General features: G+C 33.6%; 3 protein-coding genes and 1 pseudogene across 9 annotated transcripts; 2 read left to right on the top strand and 2 right to left on the bottom strand.

Annotated features, from left to right (window-relative positions):
- The first annotated feature begins 2,343 nt into the window (after positions 1–2,343).
- LOC131646704 (uncharacterized) lies at positions 2,344–5,185 on the top strand. 7 transcript variants are annotated; one of them, XR_009297594.1, is made up of 6 exons: positions 2,344–2,554; positions 2,755–2,790; positions 2,861–3,130; positions 3,668–4,078; positions 4,355–4,410; positions 4,551–5,185. XR_009297594.1 is itself a non-coding variant. In XM_058916675.1 (4 exons), exons 1-3 carry the CDS (start codon positions 2,373–2,375, stop codon positions 2,997–2,999), a joined length of 324 nt encoding a protein of 107 aa, XP_058772658.1. In that variant the 5' UTR covers positions 2,344–2,372; the 3' UTR covers positions 3,000–3,130; positions 3,668–4,346. The 7 variants fall into 7 exon arrangements, 1 of the variants encoding a protein (XP_058772658.1); XR_009297593.1 differs by having other exon boundaries at positions 4,355–5,185; XR_009297596.1 differs by lacking the exons at positions 4,355–4,410; positions 4,551–5,185 and having other exon boundaries at positions 3,668–3,773; positions 3,949–4,346.
- Positions 5,186–14,800: 9,615 nt separating this feature from the next.
- On the bottom strand, positions 14,801–17,353 carry LOC131646703 (WAT1-related protein At4g19185-like). The gene is made up of 6 exons (XM_058916674.1): positions 16,952–17,353; positions 16,775–16,837; positions 16,540–16,656; positions 15,823–16,063; positions 15,576–15,727; positions 14,801–15,495 (listed from the first exon to the last, which is right to left on the bottom strand). The coding sequence occupies exons 1-6, from the start codon at positions 17,128–17,130 to the stop codon at positions 15,315–15,317; spliced, it is 933 nt and encodes a 310-aa protein (XP_058772657.1). The 5' UTR covers positions 17,131–17,353; the 3' UTR covers positions 14,801–15,314.
- A 2,176-nt stretch (positions 17,354–19,529) lies between these two features.
- On the top strand, positions 19,530–23,586 carry LOC131649891 (uncharacterized). The gene is made up of 6 exons (XM_058919633.1): positions 19,530–20,300; positions 20,379–20,704; positions 20,752–21,542; positions 21,589–21,604; positions 21,694–21,881; positions 21,968–23,586. The coding sequence occupies exons 1-6, from the start codon at positions 19,530–19,532 to the stop codon at positions 23,584–23,586; spliced, it is 3,711 nt and encodes a 1,236-aa protein (XP_058775616.1).
- A 1,898-nt stretch (positions 23,587–25,484) lies between these two features.
- LOC131646702 (conserved oligomeric Golgi complex subunit 6-like) lies at positions 25,485–26,071 on the bottom strand (annotated as a pseudogene).
- Between the last annotated feature and the right edge of the window lie 1,043 nt (positions 26,072–27,114).

The raw sequence follows: 27,114 nt of genomic DNA, 5'->3' as shown, positions 1-27,114 counted from the left end.
TAGATTTGGGGGAAACACAGAATCTGCAAGGAAGGAAGAAGAAGGTTAACATGAAAATTCACTTCAGCTGCCACATATTATAAGTCTAACGCCATTTGCCCTTATTTGACAGAAAGGACTGGTTTAACCCTGTTTGAAATCGTAAGGGACTAAATTGGTCATTTTAAAAAGAATAGGACAAAAATGGACCCAGAGGGTGACATACGGGACTAAAAAGGGTATTTAGCCTATCAATTAATTTTGAATTAATTGATTTTAGAGAATTGATTTAGAATAAAGTGAATTGAATGTTAAGTTATTTATGTTTGAAATATTTCATGTAAAAGTGAATTAAATAGTAAATTTTATTGTTAAAATCACTCAAAAGATACAAATCGTAACTTCAAGAAAAATTAATTTTTAGGCAAAATAAATTCTACTTTTACAAAAATCAAACATTTTAAAATCAATTCTACACTCCTGGAATCAAACATACACTAAGCAAAGTTGAATGAACATGAACTTTAAACCAAATGTTTTCAAAAGTGGAATCAAAGATACATTAAGCCGAGTTGAATGAACATGAACTTTAAATCAAATGTTCATAATTCAAAACACCAAGTCAGGTAGGAGATTAGGGGCAAAATTAATCGTCGCCCATAGTGGGTCTAAAACCTGACTCCATTAGATCGGTTGATATTTGTAAATATATAATATTTGTATATAGAATAGTCCCACATCGACTATATCATGTAATTAGTTGTAATCTCTCTATATATAATAAAGTCTCCGTAGTGATTTACAAAATACACGGTTTATTTAAATGTCTCTTAGTCTCTCTTATTTCAATATGGTATCTAGAGCCTATTGAAAGACAACCATTTATCGTGCTTTGCCCGGTTGACCCATTGTCTTCCGGTGAGAAATTTTTGACAAACCGTGTCATAACTCCGGTTTGCCTTCCATACATTGCTGTGACTCATTCCGACATCCGCTTTCGAATTTCTCCGATCACCACCGGATTGCCGCCGCCATCCGTTATTGCTGTTATTGTTTCTAGCGACCTTCTGACAAACTAACCCTACCGGAAGAAACGCCTCATCCGATCCAACCGATCCCAGTGATTTTTCCATCACCCCACTCGCCACCGTGCAATTGTTTCAGATATGATACTCATGGATACTCCTTAGAACTTTACGCCAAACTGCGACGATTTTCTCAGGTGGTATCAAAATTATCAGAACTCAGATTCTACTGCTTCGGTTACACACACTGATAATTCATCCGCTTGTCTCTCTCAATTATCTTATCTTAGACCTTGTGTCCTTGATTCTGGTGCGTCTAATCATGTTACTGATAATAAAATTCTTTTCACTTTCCTCTCTACCTCAAGTTTCTTACCTACTATAACTTCTGCCAATGGTTCTCAAACGCGACATGAAGGGATTGGTACTGTTCAAATTCTACATTCTCTCTCTGTTACCCTTTTTCGTCCCTTAACTTTACCTCGGGGTCCATTTTAGTCCTTTAATTTTTAAAATGTTCAGATAGATGCCTTATCTATTAAAAAGGTTGCACGTTAGTCCTTTCCGTCAATTTGTTGGAAACAAACGTTAAACAGTGTACGCATGGCATCTGACGGGGCAATGTTTTGTACACGGGGCAGGTTATAGTGTATGCGTGGCATCTGACTGGGCAATTTTTGCAGGCGTGGCAGGTCCAAAAATTTCTAAAAATTATTCTTCCAAAAGTTTGCACTCACCAAGGATTGAACTCAAGACTCATTAGTAATACTACAAATGTATGTACCATTGGGCTATGATAAGTTACTTGATATCTTTTCCTTCTGAAGCTAGTTATTAATTACTCCATTAGTTAATTTCTTTTGCTTTTACAACTACTTATTAAACACATTAATAATAATAATAATAATAATAATAATAATTGTAATAATAATACCATTATTATTATTATTAGTATTATTATTATTATTATTATTATTTTGCTTCATTATTTAATTTCTCCATTAGTTAAATTCTTTTGCTTCTATTAACTACTTCATTAGTTAGCTTCTTTTGCTTCTATTAGTATTATTTTTATTAGTATTATTAGTATTATAATTATTATTATTATTATTATTATTAATATTATTATTAATATTATTATTATCTATCATATAAGAAAATTAAGTGTTCTTAAAAACCCCTAATTACCCTTCTTATTCCTTAATCACCCACGTGGCAAGCTTTACCATTAAGCATTCTATTTGATTGTTTTAAAACTCATAATTCCAATAACTTCCAATTAATAAATTTATTATTTTCAAATAATAAATAAATATATCATATAAGAAAATGGGTCCTTTCCACTCCTAAATCGTATCTCCACTATCAATGGCGGTTATGAAATTGAAATCTTCCGCCTCCATCTTTCTAAACCACCCTTCTCACTATTCCGCAACCCATTTAGGTGAATCGGTTTCTGATTTTCATTCTCGTGATTTTGCTATGGTTTTAGGTCCAAATTCAGAGAGACTTCCAAGAAGGAGAATCCTAACAACAAGTTTGTCGCTGTGGTGAGTTTTAGGTGTAGTTTTCCTTATTCCACAATCAGTAACTGTTTCATCACCCATTAATCTCTCTAGCACATCTTCTCATTCTGCTTTCTCTTTCATTCGTCTTCTCACTTCCAATGAATTGGACTTCTGATTTCTTCGTCTTCTCTCTCTTTCGGACAAGTTCGATTTGGTTTTTGAATTAGATTTTGTTGTTTCAGGTTTGGTGACACTGCTAGTGTTCAAATCCACCAAGGGTGAGAATCACAGTTCTGTTACTTTGGTGTTTTCTATAATATTTGTTTTAATTTGATTTGTTTGTCTCAGGCTCACTTAAGGTGTTATGTGGTTATGACATAGTGGAATTTATGTGCGCTATGGAGTTGGTGGTTTCTTAAGCAGCATTTCGATCATTGTTGTGGATCATGTGACAGAAAACAATGGAAAAAGCTATGAAATCAAATAGACATAAGCGATAATCTGAGAAATCGGTTTACAAATCGCTTTGATATTTGCAAGCGATAATCTGCTATCAACAACAACCAAATCTGATTTTTGTGTATTGTTTTATCGTTGAAGGCCTCCAACTTATGGAAGGTAATTTTCTTTTTCAATTTTAGAATCTTGCATTTTCAATTTACTTTTGGATGTTTAGGGATAAATTTATGGTTTTTTATTTTATGGGTTTGGATGAAGAATCGTCAAAGTTGTTCAAGATGTGAACTTTTTATTAGGGTTCTCTTCCTTAGTAGAAAAAATGTTGATTTTTTAAGGATTGTGTTGTGATATTTGATGGTTTGGTTGAGGGGTTCAACCGAATAAAAAGCTTAGTTTTGAAGGCTTCAACAAACAATTGCTTCTTGAAATGTCACTTGAGGTACATTTGAGTTTAATACTTACAAAATAATAGTGAATGATGTATGGTTGTAGAAAAACCAGTAAGTTGTACTATAAATATATGTAATTCTTCATAAGTGCTTATTCTGATGTGGTTGAGAGAAAAAAATCAGTAAGTTATTTTTTTATGCCAATATTGCTTTATCAAACATGTTACAGTGGTGAAAGAGAGGAAAAAATATTTGTTTGTTTCGTAGATAATGATTATATTAACTATTTTTCATATTGAATATGTAGGTACTCGCCAAGGAGTGATTGTCTTAAATATGGAGGATGGTACACTACATTTCCAAGCTGATTTCTTGTGGAATAGTGAGATATTTTATTCTGCACCAGGGTTATGGTAAGGCGTACTTCTCAGCAACCTCAGCTCATGCACTGCAGATGGCAATGCCGTGGCTTGAGGTTTTTTATTCTATAATATTTTGTGCTTTTTAATAATAAGATAAGATTTTTATCTTATATTATATAGGATTTAGAGTTTGTGCAATTTCACCCAACCGTTATATATGGAGCAGGTTGCCATATAACAGAAGTTGAGGATGCATCTGATCTGATGAAAAGATTGTCCGATAAGAATAGGAGTTTCATGGAAAAGAAACTCAATAAACTTCAAGAGAGATGGAGTTATTTGGACCTCAAATAGTGGTTAGCAACTATGGTGAATATACAGATGAGATCATGAATATCGTTGGATTTTATGTTTTTAGGAATTAAATTTATAGATATAAGTTAGTCCAATCAATCATTTCAATTTGGAATATTCTTCAACTTTTAACTCTTTATAGGAATCACAATCATTGTTGGTTAATGGTATTTTTTATTCAAAACTTTGTATTAAATATGATGTTTAAATGCTACTTTTATTCAAAACTTTCTGAGTTAATGTATTGAATATGATGTTTAAATACTTTGTTTTTACAGGAGACTACGAGGTTGTCATTTACTGTCGGCCGTAATATATATTGGTTTTAGAAAATGTATGTCGAATCTTATTATCACTTCTGTTTCATCATACTGGTTTTTTCTTTTTGTTGATTTGAGACAGGGTAATATTATTTAGAATTGATTGAAGAATATGAGTTTAACTGGCTATGTTTCTGGAAAAAATTGATGACAGGCAATGGCTGATATTGAAAAGGCCATTATGGAAGATTGGAAGCTTTAGATAAACACTTAACAAATATATTGTGTTAAGTGTTTATGTTTTTTTTAAAAAATACACGGTTAGTCTAATGTAAATTTGTATTGACTTAACCCCAAGATGGTTTTTTCAAAAAAAAATCACACGGTTAGTCTAATGTAAATTTATATTCTTAATCCCAAGATGGTTTTTTTCTTTTATCGTGCTATGATTACATGCCGGGAAGTGATTAGAGCAAATAAATCTAATGTAAATTTGTATTGACTTAATCCAAGATGGTTTTTTAAAAAAAAAAATCACACGGTTAGTCTAATGTAAATTTATATTCTTAATCCCAAGATGGTTTTTTTCCTCTATCGTGCTATGATTACATGCCTTTCCTCTATCGTGCTATGATTACATGCTGGGAGGAGATTAGAGCAAATAAATCTCATATAATGGGTCCTATGATTACATGCTGGGAGGAGATTAGAGCAAATAAATCTCATATAATGGGTCCTATTTCATAAGGTCCTAGAGCAAATAAATCTCATATAATGGTATTTTTGGAATAATTTCATAGGATCCTATTTAAAGAGTAAAACTTTATTTTTGAAATAATTTCAACCGATAAACGACAATATTATTTCAGTTTTTAACAAAGTTATTTCAGTTTTTAACAAAGTTATTGTAATAATTTATCTTTCCAAATTTAGTATAATAAATTAGGTTAATTACTAGCCTTTTTTATGAGGATTTTAATTAAAAAATTCGAATTGTTTATAATAATTATTAATAACTATATTAATATAGTTTTTATGATGTCATCATAATTAATAATAAGAATTTATTTATTATTTAACTTGAATTTTGTTAATTTATTGTCTATTATTTGATTTTAGTTGATTTCATTGAATGAGTGATTAAAGTTAGTAGGATGATTTATAAAAATAATTTTGTATAAAGAAATTATTAAACGAGGGAATTTCAAGTAGAATTGATTCTACATTTTTATATATTTTTAATTCTAATCATTTAAGTGCAATATTAACTTATCAAAATGTTCAAAAAAAACTTTTTACTCAAAAATAAAACTTTATTTTTCTATTCAAATATTTTATTTTTAATCTATTCTATATATAAAATATAAATTTTAATTCAGAATAATATATTTTTTAAATTATGTTATTTGTATAATCTTAAGATTTATAAAAATAAAAAGCAACAGTTTCAAAATAAATAAACTTATCTAAATTAAAGGTATGATACACCTCAAATTTATCATTTTTACATTTACCATCTATTTTGTTATTAAAAAAGTTAAAAAAAAAACTATTTATTATAATATGTATGATAATTTTTTCTATTATCAAATATAATATATCATCTAAAATTATAAATAATTTAAGATAAAATAAATTGTACTAAATTTTATTTTATGATAAATAAAAATGTAACAAAAATATTTTATTCATTGAATCGTATTTATGTTATAATATATATAGTAAGTTACTAATTAAAATTTATATAATTAAATCAATAATCATAAAATCTTCTTTTGATATAAAACGATCATACAATATAATGGAATAAACCAACTTTAAAATAAATACTAATAGAATAAGACAAAAAATAATACAGGTGAAATAATGTATTATTTTAATTTCGAAAGATAATGTATTATAAAATAAATTGGTAAGATTATAAAGTATATTATTGTGATCTAGAACAAATACATAAGTAATGTATGAATTAAATAGTATCAAAATTGTATGAGAATAAGAAGTAATTTTAATTATTTTATGATCACAAAAATAAACTAATATATAATTATTGATTCAAACATGAAAATAATATGTATTTAAAAGTTTAATAAATTTTATTCTCTTCTAATATAAAAAATTTATGCCACGAGAAAAATAAAGTTACTGATAAAAAAAATTAAATAATAACGGAAACAAATTTACTATTGACTCAATAATAACGGGAAAATAAAGTTATTTATCAAAAAAGTGAAAAAAAAGGAACAAATTTACTATTTATTCAAATATTTTTTAAAATAATAAGAAATAAAAAATAATATTTATATAGGAAAAAATAATATTATTAAATCAAATATTTTTGGAAAAATTATAGGCAACAGTTTATTAGGTTTTAAAAACATATGCGCATAACGCACCAATACTTGTACAAATGCACGGATATCCATATTTAGGATGGCAAAATGGGTCGGGCTCCCCGCCTTATGCCCCTAAAAAATATGGGGCATACAAGCCTGCCAAATGAAAATGGGCATAGAAATCTAGGCCGCCCTGCCAAGGTGAGGGGTTGGCGGGCGATGGGCTTGCCCACCTATTTTTTACTTATTATTCTTATTTTTTTAATAGATTAATTGCCTTTTTTATATTTCGATTAGATTTTTTACTTATTTTTTAGAATAATTTTCTATAAAATATTATTTTAATAAATTTCACTTAAAATATATTGTATTATTCACAAATAAATGTATAAAATAAAACTATCAGGAGTTGTTATTACTATAATTAACTAAAAAAGGGTGGACTTAAGTAGGGACGGACTTAACGGATAGGCTAGGTGTGTTTTGAAAGGCGACAAGCTTTGGTTGGACAGGCATTAGCGGGCAGCGGGCTTTGGCGGGGCGGGTATAGGTGGACAAAAGGCCCAAAATCCCAACTTAATCCGCCATTTTTTTGACGGGTATGCGAGCCGGCCCAGCGGACCACAACCTATTTTGCCACCCCTATTCATACTAGAATCCGTCCGAACAATTAAAGAAATTTAAAGTAAATATATTTTAAATAATGTATGAATCTGAACACAGCCAAAACGTATTTATTTATGTTATTAATATTTATTTATATAATTAAAATAATATTTTTAAATACTATGTTATTAGTTGATATTTATAAAATTAAATGATTGCATAAATATTATTATAAATAATGTCAAAACAAATTTAATATTTCCATACGGAAAAATATATGGTTGATCAAAATATTTGTATACATGGAAAAACTATATTTATGCTTCAAATATAAGTAAAAATATATTTTTTTTAAATAATAAATTTTTTTAGTTAACTAATTTTGTCTTTCTGGTTTTTCATTCTTATTATATTTTAGAAACATATGCGCGTAATGCACCAGTATCCGTACGAATGCACGGGTGTTCAGATCAGAATTTGTATGAACCCACGAGTTATTATATTTTTTGTAATATTTTATATATATATATATATATATATATATATATATATATATATATATATATATATATATATATATATATATAATCCAAACACAAGAAAAATGTAGTGTTTTTTAATTATTTATGTTACTAATATTTTTATTTTAAAATTAGGTACACTTTAAGATACATTATATTTTAAGATAATATTAAAAAAGTTAAAATATACATTATTGTAAAATAACTTTGTTTTTTTGCTGATGATGATGAACTGCGGTCAGAACTCATGATTACAACCACCAATATACTCGATTTAGGTTTCAATTTGTTTTTTTTTTCAATTTTCGAATAAGGGTTAGATTTGGGGGAAACACAGAATCTGCAAGGAAGGAAGAAGAAGGTTAACATGAAAATTCACTTCAGCTGCCACATATTATAAGTCTAACGCCATTTGCCCTTATTTGACAGAAAGGACTGGTTTAACCCTGTTTGAAATCGTAAGGGACTAAATTGGTCATTTTAAAAAGAATAGGACAAAAAAGGACCCAGAGGGTGACATACGGGACTAAAAAGGGTATTTAGCCTATCAATTAATTTTGAATTAATTGATTTTAGAGAATTGATTTAGAATAAAGTGAATTGAATGTTAAGTTATTTATGTTTGAAATATTTCATGTAAAAGTGAATTAAATAGTAAATTTTATTGTTAAAATCACTCAAAAGATACAAATCGTAACTTCAAGAAAAATTAATTTTTAGGCAAAATAAATTCTACTTTTACAAAAATCAAACATTTTAAAATCAATTCTACACTCCTGGAATCAAACATACACTAAGCAAAGTTGAATGAACATGAACTTTAAACCAAATGTTTTCAAAAGTGGAATCAAAGATACATTAAGCCGAGTTGAATGAACATGAACTTTAAATCAAATGTTCATAATTCAAAACACCAAGTCAGGTAGGAGATTAGGGGCAAAATTAATCGTCGCCCATAGTGGGTCTAAAACCTGACTCCATTAGATCGGTTGATATTTGTAAATATATAATATTTGTATATAGAATAGTCCCACATCGACTATATCATGTAATTAGTTGTAATCTCTCTATATATAATAAAGTCTCCGTAGTGATTTACAAAATACACGGTTTATTTAAATGTCTCTTAGTCTCTCTTATTTCAATATGGTATCTAGAGCCTATTGAAAGACAACCATTTATCGTGCTTTGCCCGGTTGACCCATTGTCTTCCGGTGAGAAATTTTTGACAAACCGTGTCATAACTCCGGTTTGCCTTCCATACATTGCTGTGACTCATTCCGACATCCGCTTTCGAATTTCTCCGATCACCACCGGATTGCCGCCGCCATCCGTTATTGCTGTTATTGTTTCTAGCGACCTTCTGACAAACTAACCCTACCGGAAGAAACGCCTCATCCGATCCAACCGATCCCAGTGATTTTTCCATCACCCCACTCGCCACCGTGCAATTGTTTCAGATATGATACTCATGGATACTCCTTAGAACTTTACGCCAAACTGCGACGATTTTCTCAGGTGGTATCAAAATTATCAGAACTCAGATTCTACTGCTTCGGTTACACACACTGATAATTCATCCGCTTGTCTCTCTCAATTATCTTATCTTAGACCTTGTGTCCTTGATTCTGGTGCGTCTAATCATGTTACTGATAATAAAATTCTTTTCACTTTCCTCTCTACCTCAAGTTTCTTACCTACTATAACTTCTGCCAATGGTTCTCAAACGCGACATGAAGGGATTGGTACTGTTCAAATTCTACATTCTCTCTCTGTTACCCTTTTTCGTCCCTTAACTTTACCTCGGGGTCCATTTTAGTCCTTTAATTTTTAAAATGTTCAGATAGATGCCTTATCTATTAAAAAGGTTGCACGTTAGTCCTTTCCGTCAATTTGTTGGAAACAAACGTTAAACAGTGTACGCATGGCATCTGACGGGGCAATGTTTTGTACACGGGGCAGGTTATAGTGTATGCGTGGCATCTGACTGGGCAATTTTTGCAGGCGTGGCAGGTCCAAAAATTTCTAAAAATTATTCTTCCAAAAGTTTGCACTCACCAAGGATTGAACTCAAGACTCATTAGTAATACTACAAATGTATGTACCATTGGGCTATGATAAGTTACTTGATATCTTTTCCTTCTGAAGCTAGTTATTAATTACTCCATTAGTTAATTTCTTTTGCTTTTACAACTACTTATTAAACACATTAATAATAATAATAATAATAATAATAATAATTGTAATAATAATACCATTATTATTATTATTAGTATTATTATTATTATTATTATTATTTTGCTTCATTATTTAATTTCTCCATTAGTTAAATTCTTTTGCTTCTATTAACTACTTCATTAGTTAGCTTCTTTTGCTTCTATTAGTATTATTTTTATTAGTATTATTAGTATTATAATTATTATTATTATTATTATTATTAATATTATTATTAATATTATTATTATTACTATTATAATTATTACTATTACTATTATTATTATTACTATTATTATTATAAGTATTACTATTATTTCCTATTCTATATTACTTTTAACCAAAGATTATCCTCATTTTATTAACTACAATTTTTGAATAGTGAAATGAAAAAAAGAATGCAATAAAGAAAATAATATGAAAAAGAAAAATACACTGGGTGCATTCAAATTGTTTCATAAAGAGAGATGATTCTGAAAAGAAATAAAAATTAAAATATTGCTATTTTGGATGGTGTTCATTTTGTATGGCATCCTTTTTTCTTTTTTTCATTTTAGAGAGCTTACAAATATAATGCATGTCTTTAATGTATTATATGAATCTATGAGTAGCAAGTGTGAAGTTCAATTCAACACTGAACGTGAACATGGAGAGGCAGTTTTAATTCCACATATACATATAGCAGTTACGGTATGCAGTGGTTTGCAAGTTTTTGATTGAGTTATATATGGGTGGTTTTGAAATAAAGTGAGTTACATAAGGGTAAGTTTGGAAAAAAAATAGGCCAGCCTAAAATAATCTATCCTCTTTATATATAGGTACTCTTTATATATAGGTATAAATTATTATTATTTTTATTATAATTATTATTATTATTATTATTATTATTATTATTAATGTGTTTAATAAGTAGTTTTAGAAGCAAAAGAAATTAACTAATGCATTAGTTAATAAGTAGCTACAAAAGGAAAAGACATCAACTAAAATTTCATAGCCTAAAGGCACACCCATTTGTATTAGTACTAATGTGTCTTGAGTTCAATCCTTGGTGGTTGCAAAATTTTGAAATAATTTTTAGAATTTTCTCGACCTTGGTGTATCATATGCCACGTAACCTGCCATGCGTGCAAAACATTGTCTCGTCAGATGCCACACATACAGCCTTTAACGTCTGTTTCCAACAAATTGACGGAAAGGACTAACGTGCCACTTTTTTAATAGATAAAGGATCTATCTGAACATTTTAAAAATTAAGGGACAAAAATGGACCCCGAGATAAAGTTAAGGGACGAAAAAGGGTATTTTGCCTTTAATTTACTTTCAGTCAGTTTTTTAACTCGTTCTCTTTATCGTATTGTCACCTTCACTAATAGTAATGTTACCCTATAGGATTGTATTTCAGGTGGACGATTGGGGTCGGATATGAGTCTCAAGTCCTATATTACCTCTCAGTGTCATCTCGGGCATGCTCAACCAAAGATTCTCCACTAACTATCCATGCTTAGTTAGGTCATCCCAATCTTCCTAAACTACAGAATTTGGTGTCAAGTTTATCTAAGGTGTCTAATTTACATTATGAGTCGTGTCACTTGGGGAAATACACTCGTAGTCAATTTACCAATCGAGTCAATAAACGAGCTTCATCCCTTTTTGCTTTAGTTCACTATGATGTTTAGGGCCCCTCGTGTACTGTCTCTACACTTGAGTCTAGGTATTTGTCACTTTTATTGAAGATTTTTCTAGTTTCACGTGGTTATTTTTAATGAAAAATAGATCTGAATTATTCTCTATTTTGAACAATTTTATAAAGAAATAAAAACTCAGTTTGATGTGTCTATTCGTACCTTAAGAAGTGATAATGCTCGTGAATACTTATCCCAACAATTTCAAACTTTTATGTCCAACAATGGTATTCTCCACCAAACATCTTGTCCTCATACACCTCAACAAAATAGGGTAGCCGAATGCAAAAATCGGCATCTCGTAGAAACCACTCAGATCCTACTTCTCCATGGTAATGTTCCACTTCGATTTTGGGGGGATATTGTGCTAACGGTATATTACCTTATAAATCGCATGCCCTCATCTGTCCTTAATAATATAGTTAATCATTCAATCCTTTTTCCCAATTCTCCACCTCACCCAATTCCTCCCCGAGTCTTCGGGTCCACATGTTTTGTACACAATTTCTCTCATGGTCTTGATAAACGATCAGCTCGATCACTAAAGTTTGTCTTCTTTGGTTATCATCGATCTCAAAAGGTTATCCTTGCTACTCACATACTCTATAATGATACCTCGTATCGGTCGATGTTATCTTCTTCGAGTCTGTTCCATATTTCGAGTCCAGCCAAAGAAAATGAGGAATCTTGAATAAGGAGAGATTGATGAGACTGACAAAAAAATTAGGAGAACATGGTTAATTATCAATTGTAGTAGGTGCAAGCAGTCAGGGAACAACAAATCAACTTGAAAGGTGACACCAACAACTCAAGTTTCTCAACATCCATCTCAAGCTTCTCAACAACCAATTCAAGCTTCTCAACAATCTTCTCTAAGAACTCAAGGAACACAAACACCAAGAACTAAAGGAACTTAAGGAACACAAACACCAAGAACTAGAGGAACTAACAGAACTCCAGGAACACAACAAACTCAAGGAACACAAACACCAAGAACTCAAGGAAGACAAGCTTCACATGTTAGGCAACAACCAACACTAGGAAAGTCAAAGAAGCTAGGAAATTAATGGTTTTACTTGTATTTTGAACCACTTTTGGAATGCTTTCTTTTTGTGTTAAGGTTATGCCTTTCACTTTGGAATGTTTCCAATTATGTAATATTTATTGAACATGTGTATGGAACATGTTAATGTTTTCTAGAATTTTTGTAATGTGTTGTGAACATATTTATTGAACATATTTATTTATTAATGTCAATTATGTGTTATTTTCAACTATGTATTACTGTCAATTCAAGTTATTTGGAGAACTATAAATCACTTCAGTATGAATCAACAAACTACTATAATGCCAAAATTTAAAAATTGGTATATAAACAATTCAGTAGGAATCATATTAAACTAATATATAGCAAAACATTGAGTACATCACAATGATGTCATACCGATAAATTTAACTGATACATGCCAAAACATTGAACTGATACAGACATGAAATTCAACTGATACATCTCAATACAGTACATAATCTTAATACATGAAGAAAAAAAACAGTACAGAGAAAATTATAAATATATCATATTCCAAAAAAAATTTCCACTTCAAGATCTTTTTCATCTGACTTTGAAGTTCAATAAACTCTTTCTTTAACTCTTCATTTGTCAACCTAACTTTTTCAAACTCTATTTATGCATTATCCATTTCCTTTTCTAACTTCCCAACCTAGTCATCATAAATTTCCCTTTCTCATCTTCGAAATCCTCATAGAACCATTATGAATACCCACACACAGGTTGTAAAGATCTCTGAAATTTACATAGATTGAAGTTCAAACAATAGAAGCTCAAACCGAAATTAGCGCATGATCGATTTGTACATAAAACATGCATACTTTAAAATGTGGACAACCCAAAAAATGTTTTCCTTAATTCTTGATCGTCGTTGCCATACGAAGAATACATTTTCTCCACAATGGCAAAAGAGTTTCCATGACAAAGTCGAGCTCGTGTATACATTGGAGTTCAAACTTTCATAGCTTTTCTGTTTCAAGGAGGATGAACAACAGTCAGATTTCATGACTGCTCCAACGCTAACCTTCAATTTTTGGAAATCGATGAACAATTTGAGAGAAAAACCCGAAGCCCTAATTCGATTTTGAGATGGAGACCTTGTAGAACTCAGTAAAAAACGAAGATGAAGTTCAACTGCCAAGTCATCTGCTAAGCATACACTCATAAGCAGACGTTTGCATGAAATAGACGAAAAGGAATCATCATCTACCACTATTTTAATAGTTAAGGGATCAATTTGAACATTTTAAAAATTAAGAGACTAAAATGGACCTCAAGGTAAAGTTAAAAGACGAAAAAAAATATTTTGCCATATTTGATAGAGGCAAGTTTGATGGATGCAAATTTCAACCTTGGGGACAAGGTTGTTTTTGAAGGGGTGGGTATTGGTTGAGACCCGCGTATAAGAGACATAGGAAAAGACTTATCATTGTAATAAAGAGTGTGGTGAGGTTATATGATAAATAATGAATGAGATAGGCTGTTTAGTTGGCAAATTTGTTATGCCTCTTAGTAGTAATAGAGTGAGGTGAGGGAGTTTGAGATTATTATAAAAGATTATAGTTTGTTAAGGACAAATGACTTTGTACCTCTGTAGGAGCTTTGTTACGTGGACATCAGGATATTCATTCTCTTGCATTTACTTTTTTATTTTCTGAAATAATACACTGTTTTTTCATATTAATGCATTTTAATCCATTTCTTCTATATTTTGGAAGTTGCGGAATTTCAATTTCGCAACAGTCACCGTCATGTCAAAATGTAGAAACTATCTAATCATAAATAGAGGGTTCAAGGAAGAATCCAAATCATCTCATTCTCACTCTATACTTATAATAGTCAAAAGAAATCATACACCTTATGCACTCGTCTCTTGCCCATTGCTAGCACGTTACTTGTCTCCTCTCTATTCCATCATATTCGGTCAATTCAAACATAGCCAAAACTTTGCTATATGTTTGGGTTTTCTAAATTTTCTAGCTCAAATTGGCTACTGTAAATAAAATGATCCTCGAGTTGAGGTAATGTATTCGGTCTTAAAAATAGTCATATCAACTTCTCTAATACTCAAGTCAAGTCATCAATACACTCAGATTGTACATAAGTAGATGTCACAGAAAACATAATATTACTTGAGTTAACAGCAATAACCTTAACTAATGAAGATATTGGTTAGTTTTGTACCTATAACAAATTAACAATGAGCAAAATATTCATAAATGTGATGACATTTGAATTTGTGTAGATAATTTATCTGATGACATTCTGAGTTATCATCATTTACATGCCAGTAAACATATTGATCTCACTGCCAAAACCAATTTTTACAAGGCATTTACATTTTGAGCTAGAGGGCGAGTATTTGCACAGCGATAAAGTTGGTGTCTTGTGATCTGGAAGTCACACATTCAAATCCTGAAAACAATTTCTCCTCTGAGGTAAGGCCGAGTATATTTACTCTTTCCATACTTTACTTGGTGGAAGCCTCGTGCACTAGGCCGTTCTTTATTGACATTCCATGATTTACATTTTAATCATATGATTTTGGTTTTATGATGCGCTGGAGGACGCTGAAAATATATGATCTCTTTGGTGTGCAGTTTTTTCATGAATAAGTGGTTTGGAGACCCAAGATTCATGAGAAGTAATTTCAACAATTGCCTGTTTTTCTTTATAAGATGCCCATGTAACAGTATAAAGACCAGCAATGATGAAAGACCCCCCTATGATACTGTTGTCACATGGATTACAAAAATGAGATGAATGAATCAATAAGTGGAAAGTAAAAGAATGTATATATAGATACTATACCTTCCCAAGTAAATTGGACTTCCAAGGAATATCTGAGACAGTAGAGCAGAAAATCCAGGTTGAAGTGGATTGTATAGGGAAACCAAAGCTGGCCCTAATATCTTGTTGCACCAACTAATGACTGCATAGTTAAAGGCAGATGCAATAGTTCCCTGAACAAATAAGCAAAATCTGTCAAAATCAGACGAAAATAATCTATTATTACCTTGGTGCCTAATATAAATCGACCAAAATTACAGTGACTTACAGCATAAACAATAGCTAGTATTTCTGATTGTGTCAAAATCCAGTCACTTGATAGATCGGTCATGAATAACGAGACTATTGCCATTAGTACAACTCCAAAGAAGAATGAATACGATGTTACAGATAGGTTTGCAGGATACTTTTTTAATACCGGTGCCTGAAAGTTATTAATGGAAATACAGATAAGAGTTCCTCCAACTTTTGCCAGACCTTCAAAGCTCTTTAAATTCACTCTTTCTATGCTGCATCATAAGAACACTTCTATCAGTGTACAGATCTAGATCTCTGCACTACAATTACGGGTGAGCATTTGTATGATTGTATATGTGTTCTACAAAAGATGAACTAGTAATAATAAAAACTAAGTTCGGTACATTTATAACAAATACATAAAGAGAAATGATTTTGTAGAATCAAATTTAGACAACTTTCGCAACAACTTTTTTAGTGGTTACAGTTTAATTAAGTGGTTAATTATATTCGGAATATAATTAATAGATATATTTAGCTGAGATGGATAAGAGTCAGGACCATCTTAACATTTTGGAGGTCTTATGTAAATTAGTTAAGGATCCCTATTTAATCATGGTCTAACTCCGACAAATCTATTATTAGGCCTTATTTAGCCACAATTTAACCGTTACAAATTTGAGACCCTGTACTATAGCCCATCTTGCAGACTTAAAAAAAAGACGGTTCTGATAAGAGTGAAACTCACCTCATTATGACAGCAAAGAGAAAGGTAAAGACAGGAATAGCTGGTTGTAAGGCAGCAGCATAAGTTGGATTAGTATAACTTAATCCAATAAGAAACAAGAGCTGGTTACCAAATATCCTGATCAGAAATCAACAACAAGAAAAAGAAAAAAAAAATCAATAAAACACTAGCAAGAGCATATTTATATGAGAAAAATAGTAACAAAGATTGTACTGCAACATGCAAAGGAGCTTACCCAGTTAATCCAAGAAAGAAGAATGACATTAATAGCTTCTTAGTAATGGGTGGCCTTGTCTGTCTAAAGTCAAATTGTATAATTAGAATACTTGCATCGTAAATAATCTCGATAGTAATTCAGACACCAGGCACAACACCGACACCACCAGACACATTAAAGATAAGGATGACTTACCTTTCTTTGAAAAAAGCAACTGGAGAAAGGATGATGAGAGCAAGGAGATCTCTATAGAAGCAGAAGACAAGTTGGTTGACTCCAACATTAAGGGCCACTTTGGTGATGACATGGTAGCCACCATATAGTAGCTGCACAAGCGCCATGCCGAAATGGGCCTTCCATGTGTCACCCCCCATTGAACAACTATCTATGTGTATTTTTCTCTGCAACTCAACCAAACAATATGGTTGGTTTGTTGAAACAGTAGTGGTTTTTTTGAGGTTTGATTTAGACTCAGGTGTTTGATTTTGATCAACTTTCTGGGTTTAGAAAACAAGAACGATAACTATAAATCTTATCTGTGGCCTTTGCATAGTCACAGATGATCTGTACTAGTGCATTATTTATTGCTGATATCTAAAAAATATAGTAAATTTTTTGGTATTAATTGAGGAGTGGAATGGTACCTTTGATAAAAAATAATTTTAAATTTTAAATTATTTTAAAATAAAATAATATAAAAAAAACTTGGATGTAACTTCTACCTACCAAATTAAATTTAAAGGGTTGTTCACAAAAAAATAAAATAATAAATTTGTGTAGGTTGATAAATAAACATCAGAGCATTTGAAAATTCAAAGAATGTTTTAGATAAAAAAGTTAATGTAAGAAATCAAACAAGGAAACACAATAATTCTTACATCATGTTTAAAATAGAAATTTTAATTAAGTTGGTTAAGTTGTTTAGAATGTTAGTCCTAGAGAGTAGAGTGACATCAAGGGAAAGTGCACTTTAAGTATGTTATGCTATTTGATCAACATAACTAAAAACTAAGTGATATACATTTGAGTAAAAAATTGATTTCCTAGTGCTCTGCTAGGGTTTGCTATTCTTCTCTTTTGAGAAGTTTGTTTGTCTCTTCCTGTGTGAAGACTTTTACTGGCTCGTGTGGATCAACAGTTCTGTGTTTAAAAGATCAGTCTTGCTTCTGGGGGGTTGTTGTCATGAGTACTCTGAATGAATCTGGGATGGAGGATCTCTCTCTTCAAGATGAGACGGCGGAGGAAGGGTTTTGCTTCGATGTTGGCGGAGAGGATGGAGATGTCGGGGAGTTACAGTACTGCCTTGTGGGACGGTTCTTGAGTGATCGTTCTATTCATGTTAAATCTATGAAGACACGATTGGCAGATATTTGGAGACCGGTTCACAAAGTTATGATAAAGGAAGCCATGGATGGTAGATTCCTATTTCAGTTCATTCATAGGTTGGACATGGATGCGGTGTTTCAAGGAGGACCTTGGTCATACGATAATAATCTTTTGGTTATTGAAAAAGTGCAGGTGGGAGTTCAGATTGAGAATATTCCCCTGTATCACGTGGATTTCTGGGTTCAGGTCCACAACCTTCCAGCTGGATTTATGGTGGAGAGAGTGGGGAAGACAATGGCGAATTTCATCGGGTCATTCGTGGAGTACGATAAGAATAATAACTCCAGCTTTTGGCGGCAGTATATGTGTCTGAGGGTCAAAATTGATGTTCGATTGCCGTTGACGAAAGGAACTCGGGTGAAGAATAAAGGTGGGGAGTGGTGTTCTGTCAACTTCAGGTTTGAAAAGCTGGGCTTGTTTTGTTTTGTGTGTGGGATTGTAGGGCATACGGAACAACGCTGCGCCATTCGTTTTTATATGGAGGAAGATTCAGGTTATCGGGGATGGTCAGCGGAGCTTAGGGCTGAGAATAGACGGTTGGCCGGCGGTACGTCGCGGTGGTTGAAAGATGAGGGAGGAGTCACGAATCTGCATGGTGATGGAGGGCATGATTCCCAGGCGCGTGTGGTTCAGGCGCAGGGAGGGACGAGTGGAGGAGGGGAGGAGACAGTGAGGAGACCACTTCCTGAACATGTTGGGGACAATACTACTAATTCTATTAATGGGCAATCATTGGCTATTAATTTGGCTGTTAATGAGAATCTTGCTTTGTCTGTGCCTCCAGCTCAGAATCAGAACCTATCAGTACAAGCATACGACAAAAATCCTCTTTTTGGCTTTACCTGTCCTAATGCAACGCGGACCCCACCTATTACCTTTAATTCTGAACCTGGGACAGATATTGTCCCACACTCAAATGACCGAAATTCCAAACCTGTTATTACCTCATCTAGTCCTTTTCTCTTAAATGCCAATTCCACACAAAACCTCTCTTTTTTAATTGGTCAACAAACTGGCCCCACTATGACTTTTAGCCAACCTCAAACCATTTCTATCCCTTCAAACTCTTAACCTTTCCGACTAAATACTATTCAACATAAACACTGCATTAAACCTGCTTCTTTCAAACCAAAACGAAAACTCTTAAAACCAGAAACTTACAGACCAAAATTACCAAAACACAAAAAATGCAAGAAGCCCGTGATACCAATACTGTTCCGTCTTGCTCTGACATTCCTCGTCCTATCCCACTTTGCACTAGTTCTGAGGAAGGGCAGATAGCTAAGAAGAGAAGGAGAGCGGAGGGTCAGTCTTTGGAAGGGGTCGCTTCTGAGGTTCATCAACATTTTTTATCGGCAAGTCCTGGCAGCCAGGACTGCCGGGACCAATGAGAATTATTAGTTGGAATTGCCGGGGCGTGAGCAACCCGAGAGAAATTCCTAACTTGAGGACGTTGGCTCATAGGTACCATCCCGATGTTCTCTTCCTTACTGAGACTTTAGCAAACTCGCAGAAGATGGAGCGTATTCGTGTGTCGTTGAAGTTTGATGCGTGTTTGGCAGTGGATGTTATGGGGAAAAGTGGTGGTATCGTTGTTATGTGGAAGAATACTCAGAAGTGTAGCATTATGAATTTCAGTAGAAACTTTATGAATCTTCATGTTAAGGATGAGGAGAATGGCGATTGGCGTCTTACGTGTTATTATGGGTACCCGGAAAGATCGAGACGAAGACAGGCTTGGGCTATGCTCCGAGAACTTCATGTTATGTCTCATTTACCGTGGTGCCTCATTGGGGATTTTAATGATTTGTTATCCCAAGCTGATAAGCAAGGGATTCACCCGCACCCGGACTGGTTGTGCAATGGTTTTCAAGAGTTAGTGAGTGAGTGTGATCTTACTGATATTCGCATGGAGGGTTATCCGTTCACGTGGACGAAGAGCCGAGGCACGCCGCATATGATTGAGGAAAGGCTGGACAGATCTCTAGCTAATTCGTCTTGGCTTCAGCTGTTTCCTTTAGCAACATTACTCAATCTTATAGCTTCCCATTCTGATCATAGTCCGATTTTCCTTTGCTGTAAGCCGGGGCAGCACAGGCGGAGTAGGAGGTCCTTTCGGTTCGAAAATTGGTGGCTGGAGGAGGAAGGAGTGTCGGAGGTTGTTGATGAGGGTTAGGGGTCTGCTGAACCGAACACGGTGCTGGGTAATCTTGCGTCTTGTGCTGCTGATTTGCAGCGTTGGTCTAGGTTGCGGGCTAGACAGAAGCATGAGGATAGGGAGTTAATTCGAGTCCAGTTGGAAACGTATCGTGGAATTGGTGATCCGGTGAATGTTGCCCGCTATATGGAAGCTCATAATGCGTATAATAAAATTCTTATCAGGGAAGACACCTATTGGCGACAGAGAGCGAAGATGCATTGGCTTCGCAATGAAGATCTTAATACTCAGTTCTTTCACCGGTCAGCTTCGGTGCGTCGAAACAACCAGAAAATTAAAGTTCTTATTGATGAATCTCAATTTGAGGTTAGAAATCAAGCTGGATTGTGTGAGGTTGCTAGGCGGTATTTTGATAATTTGTTCGCTGCTAAGTCAGGAGTGTATGCTCCAGTTCTGGTGCTGTTATTTCTGATGCTGATAATACTCTTCTTACTGCTCCTATCTTAAAGGAGGAATTGTTTGTAGCTTTAAGTCAGATGCATCCGGATAAATCTCCGGGTCCGGATGGGTTTAATCCTGCTTTCTATCAAAAATTTTGGAATATCTGTGGTGAGGATATTTTTGCGGAAGCGAAGGTTTGGCTAGAGCAAGGTTATTTCCCGCCTTCTCTTAATGATACTAATATATGTCTTATTCCGAAGTGTGACAATCCTAATAGAATGGGGGATCTGCGGCCTATAGCTTTATGTAATGTGGTTTATAAAATTCTCTCTAAACTCCTTGCTAATAGATTGAAGAAATGCCTGGCCAAGTGTATTGGGGAGGAACAATCGGCGTTTGTGGAAGGCCGGTCGATTATTGATAATGCTATGATAGCTTTTGAAATTATTCATAGTCTGAAGAGGAGGACGTCCGGACATAACGCTCAGTTGGCACTGAAAATTGATATCAGTAAGGCGTATGATAGGGTGGATTGGGGTTTTCTGAGGGGGATGTTGGAGCGGTTGGGGTTTTCGGAAAGATGGGTGAACTGGATGATGATGTGTGTTTCCTCGGTGCATTATTCTGTTCTTGTGAACGCGGATACTGTTGGTCCTATTCAGCTAGGAAGAGGTTTGAGACAGGGGGACCCTCTATCTCCCTATCTCTTCATTCTCGTTACGGAAGGTCTTTCAGCTCTTATCAATAGAGAGGTGGCACGTGGGAATCTCCACGGGATTCAGATTTGTAGAGGGGCACCTAGTGTGTCCCATCTACTTTTTGCTGACGATTGTTTTCTTTTTTGCAGGGATAATCTTCCCGAAGTACACAATATTATGGAGATCCTTAGAATTTATGCGAATGCGTCTGGTTAAGATGTTAATTTATCAAAATATGAGGTGTTTTTTAGTAGGAATCTTAGCAGGCCGGCTCAGGAGGATTTGGCTAGAATCATGGGGGTGCGTCATGTTATGGGTACTAGTACCTATTTGGGCCTCCCGTCTGCTATTGGTCGAAGTAAGAAAGCTACTTTTGGTTATGTGAAGGATAGAATTTGGAAAAAGATTAATTCTTGGAGAGGAAGGCCTCTTTCTCGGGCTGGTAAAGAGGGATGATAAAGTCGGTGCTTCAATCTATTCCGTCATACATTATGAGCTTGTTTATCCTTCCTGATGGTATTGTCTCAGATATGGAGAAGATGCTTAATTCTTTTTGGTGGGGTGGTGGAACCAATCATAATTGTATTCGTTGGATGGCTTGGGATAAACTTACAGGTACAAAGAACGAAGGGGGTCTTGAATTCCGGGATCTTAAATCTTTTAACTTGGCTATGGTGGCGAAAAGGGGCTGGCTCCTGTTATCCAAGCCTAACTCGTTGGTTTCCAGAATTTTCAAAGCTAGGTATTTCCCTAATTCGTCGTTCTTTGAGGCAAATTTGGGTAACAATCCCAGCTTTGTGTGGCGCAGTGTTTGGCAAGCAAGGCCTCTTTTGTCTCTGGGGTGTAGATGGAGTATTGGGGATGGTAAGAACATTCCTTTGATGGGTTCTCCTTGGATTAGGGGTATCAAGGAGGGTATGCTGTATGGACCGCAAAGTTATGGTGTGTATGACATGTCTGTTCATGATCTTCTATCGCCATATGGCAAATTCTGGAATGCTGGGTTAATCAGTGAGATGTTTGGGTCTGAAGAGGCAAAGATTATTCTTCAAGTTCCCTTAGTTGAGGAGGTGCAGGAAGATAGGTGGTTTTGGGGAGAGGAGCAAAATGGGGAGTATAGTGTGAGGACGGGATATAGGGTGTGGAGGAAGGAGTCCTCTCGGTTGGTGGGTGCAGGTGCTACTGGGAATTGGTGTAGCCTTTGGAACATTAAAGCCCCTCCTAGGGCGAAGCATTTACTTTGGAGAATTTGCCGGGATTGTCTTCCGACGAGAGTGAGGCTGCGCCAGCATCATGTGTCTTGCCCCGATATTTGTCCGTTTTGTGAGAATGCTAGGGAGGATTCGTGGCATGTCTTTTTTGGGTGCTCGGTTACTAATGGGTGTTGGCGGGCAGCAGGTTTGTCTCATATTATTGATTCCCGTATCCTTTCTTCTCATGACATTACCTCCATTCTTCTTGATATTTGTAGTAAGGAGGACAAGTTGAGCGCGGGTAGAGTTGCGGTTATGATTGATTTGTTGTGGAAGAACCGTAATAATCTTATTTGGAATAATGAGTGTGATGTTTTTTCCAAGCTTGGTTTGAATGCTTTTTGTAGTTGGAGTGAGTGGTTTTCGGCGCAAGTAAATCTTGGTCCTTCTAATAATATGCCTCCGATTCAGTCTTGGTGCCCGCCGGCTGAAGGGAGAATAAAATGTAATGTTGATGCCGGCTTTAATACTAGACGGGGTACCACCAACAGGGGATGGTGTATGCGAGATCACTTAGGGAGGTTTATTATTGCGGGAGCAGCTTGGGATTTTTGCATTTATCCAATTATTGAAGCCGAAGCCCTGACCCTTAAAGAAGTTATCCATAGTGCCATTGGCTTAAACTTGACGAATGTGATTTTTGAAAGCGACTCACAAAGAATGGTTCAAGCTATCTTGGTAAACCAACAAGGTTGTTCGGATTTTTGTTCTATTATTTCTTCCATTAATAGTTTGCTGTTTAATTTTCCCAACTTTGAGGTAAAGTTTGTAAAACGCCAAGCGAATTCGGCGGCTAACGCACTAGTTAAGGCGGCCGATTCTTGGACTAGGCGTAGTATCTTTAATTTGATTCCTTCTTGTATTGAACACATTTTGATTAATGATATGAGTTGATTTTCTGTTTGTAAAAAAAAAAATAGAAATTTTAAATTAAAAAAAAAAAAAGAGAAATGTCAACTTTTTCTGAAATGGTCAAAATTTGTAATTAGTTGTTAATTTTGTGTCGCTGACTCTTTTTTAGATCTTTAACTACTTTAATTTTTAATACAACTAATTCAAACAAAAAGAACTACCTTAGTGAGATTGGACGGATGAGGTAATGTAATATTTTGAGGAAATTAATAATGATTTGTATAAAATTTATTGTTTGAATATAAAAATGAAGAATTTTTAAAATGATGGAAATTTATGCAGCATTTTATCTAAGTTAAATTTAATCATTTTAAAATGACACCAAAAACCACATATTAAAAAAAAAATTACTATATAAAAATGAAAAACACATTTAAAAAAACTCAATACATAAAAAGTTAGAATGATCTTTTTCAACACGACAGCCCACACAACAATTTGCTTCTATAAGACACTAGTCATTTAAATTATTCTTTTAAGTAGATTTAATTTATATATTAATTCAAATTATGAATTAGTACACATGCTTTTACACGTTAATTGATATCAATAGTTGACTTGAAGTGGCTGGACTCAAATTACAAATTCACCAAATCATTTTTAAATAATTCCAAATATTAATTTAATTACGGATGAGATTTTCAACGTACTTTTTTTTTTAGAAATTCTATTAAATTTCATTTTGCCTTTTTTGTTTAAGAAAAGTTTCTGGTCCCACTCTACGACTTTATCTCCGAAGTTTATATTTTTACTAGTTGAAGAAAAGTAAATTCACAGTTAAGAATGTAAAATTTCATAATAAACTCATAGGTAAAATTAACTTACTCTTTAAAAATGAGCTTCGTGTTAAATTCACATGTAAAAATACAAAATCTGCATAACAATTGGCAAGTAAAAACGTAAAATTTGATATTAAAAATGCAAAAACAGCAGGAAAAACGGCATAAAGAATCGCTGAAAAAGTCATAATTATTCGGAAGAGTGTTTGAGTCTTTGAGAAATACAAGGAAGTATTAAGAACCCCAGTTAATTATTCCGTCTACAAAATCCGAACATGCTTACTTGGATAAAACTATGGGTCATGCTAACATGTGCCCTAAGGGCACATGTTAAGATATTATAATTAGAAAAAATTAAATTAAATTAAATGTGATAAAGTCATATTTAAAGTTTCAATACATTGAATGCACACGTTCCAAACAAATATTTCTATAAATATCTAATTATCTTGTGCCCTTGGGGCACATGTTAGCTTTTCCCTAAAACTATTTCGTCTAAAAAAATCCAAATATAATTACTTGGATATAATTATTTTGTCAAAGAAAGCCCGAATGAAGCACCTACACATTGTCCTTTCTTCATTTATTATAAGGGGTCCCTCTACAAAATCCCAACCTAATCCTTCTACCTGTCATTGTCCTTTCTTCATTTACTTCATTTCGATCATCTGTTTGTGGGATCCATCTCAGGAGAAAGTTATGAAAGTTGCATAAATTCATAGTCACCCAATCTTGGTCCCAAAACTAGACTTCTTGAAACTTGCCAAAGGCAAGAAGAAATCTATTACTGAAGATTATTAAATTTTTAGGGAAAATAAAAACAAAACAATAAAATACTTTTGATATTTTTTTTAAGCATTACCTCCAATCAAACAATGAATCTTTTATTATTTCATACCAATAAAAATAAGAGGTTAAAGGTAGTGCACTGACACTGTTATCCAATTGGGTTTAAAAATAATAACAGCGTGACTTGACACTTAACATAATCGTGATTGGTTGACAGTATACAATTATTTTATTCACAAAAAAATAGTAGTAACGGAAGTAATCGAAATAGACACAAAAATTGGTATAGCAAATTCAATTTAAAATGTGAGAATAAAGATTATCTACGTAATTAACAAACATAATGAACAGGATTAGAGTAAAACATATCACTACAAATAGAATTCATATCCCTAATATAGTTCTTATCTGATTAGGAGGATGCCTTGCCAACGACCTGGGATCTGGATAGCCATTTTTGGGATCCATTATAGCATTATAAATAAGCTCATAAGCTTCACCTAGTGATCTGGCCACTCTTATAGAGGCTTCAGAAAGCAACTTTGGAACCTGTATCTGCTGCTCAAACTCAGGCAGGGAGCTTTCGCTCCCAAAATAAGACCAGATAGAGCTTTCAAACACTCTGAAAGAACGGCTGGACTTGTATCTTCCCATTGAGCCAATGGGGTACCAACTTCATCGTCCCCATCCTTATGGATTGAATTATGCAAGTGAGGCATCTTTTCTGACAAATTACATCTACTTAAGATTGCATCAGCTTCTTTCTCCACAAGAACGCGCAAGTGGTTATCTATCATTGCTCCAAGTCTTTTCACATACTCAGCAGCAACCTCATATCCAGATAAAGGTTGTTGAATAGCTCACAAGCAGTTAATAAGAAAGATCTTTGAGGGTGTCTCACTAGTCTGCAAAAAGAAGATGTAGGTTAAGACAAATGTCTTACAGAAGCCAAAACTAATTTATTGGATTAAAGTTATTAGAGGAACTAATCAGAAAACTCTAGGAAACTGATCAAGTTATGTTTCTATATATCATAAGTTCTTCCATTAATTTTGTTCCACGTTACTGTTTGGTCTAATTGCACATTGATATTGATAACTATTATAGTGTTATACAACTTATACTTGATTTGGACATGCAACAATGGACTTTATTTGTTAATTAACATGACTTTACATCTACAACACAACATAGTATTTCTTTAAAAAAGTTCCAGAAAAATTATAGATTATTTCAATTTCAGTCTCTTGATTCCAAATGGATTTTTTATTTGGAAGTCTCTTGACTTCTAACAAGAATAGCCAGGATTGTAGAACTGTCTTTAAATTGGATGATTCAGAGACCCTTGAGTTCAGCGCTAAAGCATCAAGTTCACAGATTATGCAACATGTTATTAAATCAGCAGGCTAGAAAGGAGAATATTAACCAAAATATTTTAAGGAATTAAAACAATAGCAATATGTTGTTACCAAAGGAAAGCTGTCCTTTGCAGATATTTCGTGTCATTTGGATAGATACCAAGTTGAGTATAGAGATTTTCAAAACCACCATTATGGAAGTAGCTCTAAGATATTATAGGTCAATTTCAGAATAATATTCATACTCTCACATCATTTTACTTTCATGACTACCCGAATGGTAATGCAATCAAATGCAGGAATCAGGTTGATAAATACAAACCTGAATTATTGGATCCAATGTAGCAGATATAACTGGATCAAAAACAGGTTTTTGGCCAGAAGCAGGAACCATCACGCTGTTGTAGTTCTCAATTATTTCAAGAAGTACAGATACTCCTTCTCTCACAGCCGGGGGCGGAGAAAGATCAACAGCAACAAGTGGGGGATATCGTAAAAGCTTTTCTCCTGGACCTTTCAAAATATCAAAAAAAGTTTTCTGAGCAGCATCTTTCAGTGCCCATAGCGTATTACATAGTGCAGTA

The sequence above is a fragment of the Vicia villosa genome, linkage group LG2 (genome assembly GCF_029867415.1).
Source record: "Vicia villosa cultivar HV-30 ecotype Madison, WI linkage group LG2, Vvil1.0, whole genome shotgun sequence".
Taxonomy (NCBI): Eukaryota; Viridiplantae; Streptophyta; class Magnoliopsida; order Fabales; family Fabaceae; genus Vicia; species Vicia villosa.
This window is presented reverse-complemented; position numbering and strand designations above follow the sequence as displayed.

Coding starts and splice junctions, on each gene's coding strand:
- LOC131646704 (XM_058916675.1), top strand. CDS start 2,373: ATGGCGGTTATGAAATTGAAATCTTCCGCCTCCATCTTTCTAAACCAC. Junction 2,555..2,754: donor ACAACAAGTTTGTCGCTGTG/GTGAGTTTTAGG, acceptor TTGTTGTTTCAG/GTTTGGTGACACTGCTAGTG. Junction 2,791..2,893: donor AGTGTTCAAATCCACCAAGG/GTGAGAATCACA, acceptor GTTATGACATAG/TGGAATTTATGTGCGCTATG.
- LOC131646703 (XM_058916674.1), bottom strand. CDS start 17,130: ATGGGGGGTGACACATGGAAGGCCCATTTCGGCATGGCGCTTGTGCAG. Junction 16,657..16,774: donor TTCTTTCTTGGATTAACTGG/GTAAGCTCCTTT, acceptor ATTTCTGATCAG/GATATTTGGTAACCAGCTCT. Junction 16,064..16,539: donor CTCTTTGCTGTCATAATGAG/GTGAGTTTCACT, acceptor CTTATGATGCAG/CATAGAAAGAGTGAATTTAA.
- LOC131649891 (XM_058919633.1), top strand. CDS start 19,530: ATGAGAATTATTAGTTGGAATTGCCGGGGCGTGAGCAACCCGAGAGAA. Junction 20,301..20,378: donor AGGAGGAAGGAGTGTCGGAG/GTTGTTGATGAG, acceptor GCTGATTTGCAG/CGTTGGTCTAGGTTGCGGGC. Junction 21,882..21,967: donor AAGGCCTCTTTCTCGGGCTG/GTAAAGAGGGAT, acceptor GTATTGTCTCAG/ATATGGAGAAGATGCTTAAT.